Source organism: Primulina eburnea, chromosome 12 (genome assembly GCF_022965805.1).
Source record: "Primulina eburnea isolate SZY01 chromosome 12, ASM2296580v1, whole genome shotgun sequence".
NCBI lineage: Eukaryota > Viridiplantae > Streptophyta > Magnoliopsida > Lamiales > Gesneriaceae > Primulina > Primulina eburnea.
The window spans coordinates 4,845,732-4,855,523 of NC_133112.1; the positions used below are offsets into that span (position 1 = coordinate 4,845,732).

Here is a 9,792-nt window from a genome sequence, read left to right on the forward strand (position 1 = left end):
TGATTTATATTCGAACTGAACTCATACATATTCGAATTTTTTCCGAGCCAAACTCTAGCTCAAATTATTTTTTTCGATAGTTCGTGAGCTTCTCACGAGTCTTAATATTTTATTAATATAATATAATTATATATTAAATAAATAAATTTCAAGCATTTCGAGTATTTATTTCAAGTAATAGTTCGAATAGTTGACGAACATGTTCGAATATTTCGCCGAACTCAAGCTTTAGTTCGAACCGAATTCGAGCAAAAAGTTTTAAACTTTCAAATTTCGAATCGAGCTCGAACTTGAATATAACTAATTAAAGTCATTAAACTTTCATCATATTCAGCTCGATTCAATTCATTTACATCTCTAATTAAAATTAGTGACGAGCACATATATTCCATGACATACTTAGCGATCTTAAATATTAATTTCCATATTCTTTTCATATAATCACGAATTCTAAAAAATCATGCCTCGGTAAACTTGTAAATAAATATAAAAGACTTTGACTAGGACCACACATATTGCTGGATGGATACGTTAATTAATTAAAATATGATACGATTAATATATGTTTTTCATTATATTTTTTTCGATTTAATTATATACAAAGGTCGATGCATGGTTTGCTAAGCAATTTCCCATGCTACGAGAAAATCACATTTGAAATAAATATAATTTTAAAATTTATTTTTTATGGAATTAATGTAAAGAAATACATGATAAAGTAACTACATCAGTCTCTTGCGATGTGTTTTTATCTAGTTTATAATATTACATTTATAATTATTAAAATTTTATATTAATTATTTCTTTTTCATTTTTAATTAAACATATAATAAAAATTATTTAAGTTCTAATAATTACTATACAAATAATAAAAAAGAGTTGACTCCATATAATCAACGCAACCAATCACTCTAAAAAAGATTTAATTTAACTTGATATCACTTATTTGCATACATGTGAATTTTTTATAAAATTTGCAACCAAATAGAGATAACATGGTTAAGTTGACCAAATGCGCGATCTATATTTATTAACCATAATTTTTTTTTTAATTTCACAAAATAAAATCTGGAGGATCCAGTCGGGGTGGAGGCAATCATCCCAATTTATATTTAATTTTTAAAAAATATGGTTAATTAAATGGGCGAAGACAAAGCTTTAATGGCTGGATTAGTTTAAACAAGTCACGAAATGAGAATATACATGAGACGATTTGATTATATATGTTTATAATAATAAATAATATTTTTAACATGAAAAATAATATTTTTTTTTGAGAGATCTAAATAAGAGATATATCTCACAAATTTTTTTGTATTAGTAAATTTGGACGGGACATATCTAGTTTATTTAGATAACTCTAATATCAATAACATATAAATGAGTATGTTTCCGGTGAACGGTGATTTTTATCTGTAGACGGACAACCCTAGCAATATCACATAAAAAGACTGGTGAGACGGTTTACGGGTCATATTGTGAACGGATCTTTTTGGGTCATCCAGAAAAGGTATCCTTTCATCAATATTTTATTGTGCATATGGTAGTTGACCCGTTCCGAAAGTCCTGAGACGGTCTCACTTGAGACCACTCTAAAAAAGTAATACTCTTAAGCATAAAAAATTAATATTTTCATGGAGTGATCTCAAATAAAAAAGATATGTCTCACAAAATACTATCCGTAAGACTTCTCACACAAGTTTTTGTCTATATTAAAACCATGTCGATTTCATATTAATCGTCGGGTCGAAAAAACATAACAAATTAAAAAATAACATAGAGAAAATATTATTGTTTAACCTATGAACAAATTTAGACACTGAAATAATTATTTTTAATGAGTAGATCTTTTGTGAGACGATTTCACGAATTTTTATCTGTGAGACGGGTCAACCTACCGATATTCACAATAAAAAATAATACTCTTAGTATAAAAAATAATTTTTTTATAAATGATCTAATAAGATATATGTCTCAGAAAATACGATCCGTGAGATCGTCCTTGTCATTTTTAATATTTTTAATTAGTGATCTTGTGTTCACTCTGTCATGCAGTACGCGTTCGGTGAAGTGTCATTTACGTGAATTAACGGCATCATCGTCTTCGCTGCCTCCACTTCACATCCTTTTCTTCTCCGCTGTAATTTCACTTCACAGCACGTGCACTTCCCGCTCTCCTCGCGCCATTATTTCGCAATAAATCTCAGTTTTGTCTGTTCGAATCAATAACGTTTTCCAATCATTCATTGCTCTTTGTTCGGACTGCCCGCTCAGTCATTTGCTATTCCTCAAGGGAGAAGGCGCCCGATTCTTTATTTCTTGTTGCTACCCTGTGAGCTTGGTTTTCGTCCCTCTATTTGCAGTGTTTGAATTCTTGTGTTTTTTCCCCTCAAAAAAGGGGAAAAATAAAAAGAATCTTGTGCTTAGCTGTTATTTGTATGATTTCATTGATGATGCGTGCACACGCGGTGGGTTTATCTACCTGTACGTTTTTGGAGCTTCTGTAACTGCCGCTATTTTTAGAATTTTTGTTTGGCGTGTTGCGGCTGAGGTTTTAGGAAATCAAAAAATTCTTTGGTCTGGGGGATTGCGGTGGTGAGCGTTTGATTCTTTTGCTGATTAATTGTGGAAATTTCATTTTTTTTTTCATGAAATTCTTTGGAACATCTTTGAATTGCTCGAGATTTCAAAAACCCGAAATTTGAATATCTGCGTACTTATCTGGGCGGTAAGCTAAACAGAGGCGACGAAAAGGACTATTGACGAAGTGAATTTGTGGCGCAGTTCACTGAACTTCTGGGCATAGCTTGTGTAAACGTTAGTTCTTTAGCGGACTGAGGAAAGAAAACAAATTTCCCTCTGATTTTTTGTTGTTGTAAGGAAACTTAACTACTGAATTTGGTTGGCAGACAAACCGCTGTTATCAGAATATTAATTTAAAACGGATATAATATTGATGGCTATTAATTATCAATAACAGCAATATATGATTTATTAAGTATCACGCGTTCATTTCCTTTTGTTCTTTGATTTGTTTCTACTGATTTTGGAATTTATGCAGAGATGTAAGAAGTGCTTAATCGAAGGCCTAAAACACTAAAAAGACTAGAAGAAGAAATGAGCACAAAGATCAAGTTCATGTGTGCAACAATTTTAGTGTTTAATGCTCTGTACTTGCTATCAGCAGCTGAACCTGAAGAAGACAAACGAGCACTGCTCGATTTTATTGATAACATATACCATTCAAGGCATCTGAATTGGGATGAGGGAACTTCCGTTTGCAGTGGATGGACAGGAATCACTTGTAACAGTGATAATTCAAGAGTCATCGTTGTTCGACTGCCTGCTATTGGATTAAAAGGCAGAATTCCTGTGAACACTCTTGGACGTTTGTCGGAGCTTCAGATCTTGAGTCTGAGATCAAATGGTATTAGCGGTCCTTTTCCATCAGAGCTTTTAAATCTTGAAAATTTAACTGGTCTTTTCCTTCAGTTCAATAATTTTCAAGGTCCATTGCCATTGGATGTTTCAGCTTGGAAAAATCTCACGTTGTTAAATCTGTCCGATAACGAATTCAATGGTAGTATCCCATTGTCCATTTCAAATTTGACTCATTTAACTTTGTTGAATCTTGCCAACAACTGGCTTTCTGGTAATATTCCCGATCTGAATATCCCGAGTATGAAATTGTTGAATCTGTCTAACAATAATCTAACTGGAGTTATACCTCAATCTCTTCTTAGATTTCCCAGTTCATCTTTTTCTGGGAACAATATTTCACAAGAAAATTCACTGTCTCCGGTTCTTTCTCCTAGTGATCCTGCTGTTGTACCAAAAAAGCATACCCTAAGATTTAGTGAATCTGCTATTCTGGGAATTGTTGTTGGCGGTTGTGCAGTGGCATTCATGGTTATTTCCTTGCTGCTAATTTTCGCATACAAGAAGGAAGGTGATGATGATCGTGAAACGACCAGTGATAAAAAACCAGATAAGCTGGAAAAATCTTCAAAGGAGATGGTTTCTGGCAATCAAGATGGAAACAGTAGGCTAACATTCTTTGAGGGATGTATTCTTGCTTTTGACCTCGAAGATCTATTGAGGGCGTCAGCCGAGGTTCTTGGGAAAGGAACATTTGGAACTACGTATAAGGCAGCACTGGAGGATGCGACCATAGTTGCGGTAAAGAGATTGAAGGAAGTTTTTGTTGGGAGGAAAGACTTTGAGCGCCAGATGGAAATTGTGGGAAATATAAGACACGAGAATGTGGCTCCATTAAGGGCCTATTATTATTCAAAAGATGAGAAGCTTATCGTATATGACTATTTTGATCAGGGAAGCTTATCTGCCTTGCTACATGGTATGTAGAATCGTGGTCTTTGTCGAATTATCGAAATTTAATGTGACAATCTTGTGCATTCATATTCTTGCAGCAAACCGAGGCGAGAAGAGGATTTCTTTAGACTGGGAGACCCGTCTACAAATTGCAACAGGCACAGCACGGGGTATTGCCTATATCCATTCCCAAAGCGGTGGAAAACTTGTACACGGAAACATAAAAGCTTCAAACATTTTTCTCAACTCCCAACAGTATGGTTGTATTTCTGATCTTTGCTTGGCAATATTGATGAATCCTATATCACCACCAGTTATGCGGATTGCTGGGTACCGTGCCCCGGAAGTCACCAACACCAAGAAAGTCTCACAGGCATCTGACGTGTACAGTTTTGGAGTTGTTCTACTCGAACTTCTCACCGGAAAATCCCCGGTCCATATTTCAGGGGGTGAAGAGGTGATCCACCTTGTTAGATGGGTTAACTCAGTGGTCCGTGAGGAATGGACTGGTGAAGTGTTCGACGTAGAGCTTTTGATGTATCCTAACATAGAGGAAGAGATGGTAGCACTGTTGCAAATAGGGTTGAGTTGTGTTGCAAGAATCCCCGAAGAGAGGCCAAAAATGACTGATGTGGTTAGTATGGTGGAGGACATTAGAAACATGAACAGAGGCAGTAGCCCGTCTCTCGAAACTAAATCTTTAGGTTCAACTCCTACCTTCACTCCTAAAGTCGACGAGATTGGGGGGTCGTCTTCTGTTCGTAATTAGATTCTTGATTACGAGAATTGGTGTTATTTGTTTTGTCTTTGTTTTCTATGTATTTATCTCGTTTGTTGCGTAAGACAGTCACATGATCAGATGATTTGGTGTTGAAAGTGCTGGTTTTGTTTATTTTCTTTTGGCAAACTGGTAAAGTAGTCTATTTGATCCATAAAAAGTTGTAATAACTTTCTGAGAAATTCATTAGCTTTCTGATTAAAGTATTTAGCGTTGCATGAATTGAATCTAGAGTAACATTCATTAGCTTACTGCAGGCGTACGACTAGTGCCAATTGAACAATTCAATGAGATATATGTTTAAAATTGGTTGGCATGAATTGAATCTAGAGTAACATTTCTAGGGATGTAAATGAGCCGAGCCGAATAGTATCAGGCTCGGCTCGTTCAACTATTTTTTCGGCTCGGGCTCGGCTCGGGCTCGTTACGAGCTTTTGGTTAATCAGCGACGGTTTTTAAGCGACACACCGTCGCTGATTAAATCGGCGACGGTTTTTAATGACAAACCGTCGCTAAATGTTCAGCATAGTTTAGTTTCCTTTGTTAATCTGCGCGGTTCATCTTATTATTTAGCATGAAATTATTTTTCTTATTTTGTTACTTCGTCAACATTGATATACCGAAGTAAAATATAATAAAAAAATATAGTGAAGCCCGTGTTTTTAAACATCCGAAGTAAAATATATTATTTTACTTCGCTTGTGTTATTACTGAAGTTATTAGTAATGTATTACTTCGTAATTTATTATTGCCGAAGTAAAACCTGCCAAAATAAAATCCGATTTTTCTACTAGTGATTATTGCCATAACATTCACATTTTTAATATAACTAGGTAAAAATATGTGCGACGCACGTGAAATACATTTCTATTATCAATAATTGTTCTTAAAGAAATGAGATCAAAAGAGATTAATTTACAAAAAAATTATATATTAATGATTTCATGCTATATTAGTCGATAGAAATGAGTAATGCTATGTGCAACCAAATTTGTACAATAATTCACCATTCAAAAAAATCAATAGAAATTTCATTTATCAAAATCTAATGATAAATTAAATATAAAATCTCATTAGATAATAACAAAATCTCACGATATAATTGTTGTAAATATCGCAGTACTATATATTAGTTGTACCTTTAGCATTATCCGTAGGAAATTCAATGTAATATAATTTATACTATATGTATTATAAAATGATTGCAAAAGATATTTGTTTAAAAAATTTTATGTGTTATAAATCTAAGGTTATTCTTGATTGGAAGGATTTCAAATCCATGGATTTCAATACATTCAAATGTATTTTTGTTATTTAGAGATGTAACATCATAAACTTCAAATCCACTCATTCCATATTTATATAGTAGTATTTCATGTTAGTTATGATATTGTTCAAGTCCAACAAATAATAATGTTATTTGAAATTTATTCTACTTTATATAAATAATAATGTGTAAATAAGTAATGTGTAGATTCAAGTTTGATATATTGTTCATTGTTAACAATAAAATTATAATTCTAATCCATAAATTTGAAATCAATTTATCTAAGCACAATCTAAATAAATTAATAATTGTTGAAAAACATTTTAGTAATAAATATTATAATTTTGTATAAATTAGACATTGGAGAAAATATAATATAAAATTGATATCACAATATGTATTAAAATTAAATTTGAGATAAGAAAAAAGTATAATACATAACGTTGACCACTTATTTTATCACGTGTTATTGATTTATGAAAAATAAAAATATAATATATATAATATATTCTAAACCTCAAATTAAATTATTGCGTCAAATTTTTTCTTCTTTTATATTTTCAATTTATATTGCTTTCACGATTTTTTTTGTCATCAATTTTTTCTTCTCTTTGAAAAACAATATTCTCGCCATCTTCGTTAGCAAATCTTATGAGAAGAAATGTATATTCTTCTCTATTTGATGCCTCTACGAATCTCCACACAATCAAGTGTTTTGTAGAAAAAAATTTGTTTCATCAAGCAAATAAAATCAAAGAATTTTTTTATTTCAGTATTCTACAAATTATATTTATTTTTTGTAAATATTTTAACTTAATCTACAAGCAAATAAAATCAATGAATTTTGATTATTATGTCTTCTAGACAACTGACAAAATATGATTTAATCAATATTTTATTATATTTATCAAAAAGTGTTCAACTCTTTAATGATATAACATATTTATGCAATATGTTATTTAAATACAAAAATTCCAAATTAAGACAACAAAATTTTTTTTATATTTCATACTATATTATTGGAAGTATTAAATTTGTATGTATTAATTTTTTTCTGAGAAACTTCTTGCATATATAACTCATTCAAAATATTATAGATTTACAAAATAAAACAAATCATATTCAATTTAATATTCTGTGAAAAATATATGTTCACTTCATCTACAAGCAAATAAAAACAAATAACTTTGACCTTAATTCACATTTTTATAATATGTATAGATTTTTAACTTTTAATTTATTATTATTTATCATACATAATTATTTTAATATTATAACTCATTAATTATCTCAAATTCGAGCTCACGATCTACCTAAACGAGCCGAGCTCGAACCCGAGCTCGTGAACCACTTAAAGGAGCCGAGCTCGAGCTCACGAGCCAGCTAAACGAGCCGAGCTCAATTTTGAGCTCACGAACTTATTATCGAACATGTTCACGAGCTAACGAGCCGAACATCATTAATCTCAAACTCGGCTCAACAAAATTGTCGAGCCCAAAATAAGCTCGGGCTCGGCTCGATAAGCTTAACGAACGAGCCCGAACGAGCTTTTTAACGAGCCGAGATCCGAAAAACTCGCGAACAGCTCGGCTCATTTACATCCCTAAACATTTCATTCAAAATACGGAAGCTAAATCCTCCAAGAAACATTATAATGAAGTGGTATTGATAGGAGACGAACAAACATACATACACCGTAAATTAATTAATTTATCTTGCTTCTTCGGGGTAGATTTCTATTTATTTTAATTATACAAGTTTCATATTTCTTCATAGTAGAAGTTATGCATGTGCGTGGCACGTGTGGAATATATAAAAATGATATATGATGAGAACATTTCTTACCTTACACTCGTAATCTTTTATTTTTAAAAAATTAGTCCAATGTAGATACATCCACAAAGTTCAAATTTTATTTTTTGTTTGAGTTCTTGAATAAAATACTAATATAATTAAGCTGTTTTAGGTTTGATATAAATATAGTGGCGGTGATCGACGGTGCCATGATGTTGCATAGACAAGGAGCAGCTCCTGACAGGCTTCTAGGAGAAGAGAACATGAACAAACTGAACCTATACCGAAATGAGATGGATTCAAAAACTATTCAGGTATGTGACTATGCAGATGAGGAGTGCTTACAAAATTTGATATGTATTATTCATATTAAGAATGTACATCTTCTTTTCAGAAACTCATCAAATGAAAACTCCAGAGTGAAGCGTGTTTGAATTGGGAAAATTCTGATATGGGTGACCACCTGGGAAGTTTCCAATAGTGCGTGTAAGTGAGAACATAAGTGTGGGGACCCGGATGCTAATCAAGTTCTTAATCATCTTTGGGACTAATTAATCAATTATAAACAGGGTCTAATTTTTTTTTAAATTGCGGAACGTAGTGAAATTAAAACATATATACATATCAGTATATAAAATACAAGTCCTGTATTACAACACATTTATTCAAACTAGGGTTTAACAACTAATATCAAGTGTCCAAACCCTATCTCAGATCAAAGTCCGAAGTCTCCACTCTAACTCGATCTCTTCTCATCTCCTCGACCCTGAACCTGTCCCACCTGTTGTCAAGTACACATATAGACAAGACAACAGCCGGATAATTCCAGTGAGAATATAATCTCAGTATAAATCAATGAAACATGCAATCATATAAACAATATAAAGCATGTAATCAGGTAACAGATATATGTAACAAAGTCTGAAACATAAGTAACATCAAACTATCAATCATTCTCGTAGCTACATCATTCAGACTAGACTCAGTCCTAGTCTAGGGATCCCGGTTCCAGAAGTTGGCATGCATATATCGACTAACAGTGATAGAAAAGACTCCAGTTCTATCCACGCCGATATGATATCGATCAACAGTAATAGAAAAGACTCCAGTTCTATTCACATCGATACGGTATCGATTACCAGTAATAGAGGAAGCTGTTATTCTATCCACATCAATATAGTACCGATTAACAGTAATAGAAGCAACTCTAATTCTATCCACATCGATATGACATCGATTAACAGTAATAGAAGAGCTACTAATCTATTCACATCGATACAATACTGATTAACAGTAATAGAAAAAGCCACCATCCTATCCACATCGATAGCCAAACATCCAGTGACAGTCTTTGGCACATCCGCCAATACACAATCTTATGACATCGTGCAATGTGCCCGTGGTGATCCCACCACTAACAGCACTTCTGTCATAAGACTACTCGTCTAATACCTGCTGTCTAAAATCAAGAGAACAAGTATGTCAATCAACTCAATGCAAATATCAATGCAATAAAGTAAATTATGTGATTTAGGGAAACCAAAGTCTAAACCGACTCAAGTCCATCTCCCAATACCACATTGACTTATACCTTTCTTTCGTCGGTTTCTGGCTCAGTCAA

At 32.8% G+C, this 9,792-nt stretch overlaps 1 protein-coding gene across 4 annotated transcripts; it reads left to right on the forward strand.

Moving 5' to 3' along the window:
* Positions 1-2,054: 2,054 nt before the first annotated feature.
* LOC140806957 (probable inactive receptor kinase At4g23740) lies at positions 2,055-5,313 on the forward strand. 4 transcript variants are annotated; one of them, XM_073163526.1, is made up of 3 exons: positions 2,055-2,140; positions 3,062-4,357; positions 4,431-5,313. In XM_073163526.1, the coding sequence occupies exons 2-3, from the start codon at positions 3,118-3,120 to the stop codon at positions 5,099-5,101; spliced, it is 1,911 nt and encodes a 636-aa protein (XP_073019627.1). In that variant the 5' UTR covers positions 2,055-2,140; positions 3,062-3,117; the 3' UTR covers positions 5,102-5,313. The 4 variants fall into 4 exon arrangements, with proteins under 4 accessions (XP_073019627.1, XP_073019625.1, XP_073019624.1 ...); XM_073163524.1 differs by having other exon boundaries at positions 2,058-2,817; XM_073163523.1 differs by having other exon boundaries at positions 2,058-2,595.
* The last annotated feature ends 4,479 nt before the right edge of the window (positions 5,314-9,792 follow it).

Coding starts and splice junctions, on each gene's coding strand:
- LOC140806957 (XM_073163526.1), top strand. CDS start 3,118: ATGAGCACAAAGATCAAGTTCATGTGTGCAACAATTTTAGTGTTTAAT. Junction 4,358..4,430: donor CTTATCTGCCTTGCTACATG/GTATGTAGAATC, acceptor ATATTCTTGCAG/CAAACCGAGGCGAGAAGAGG.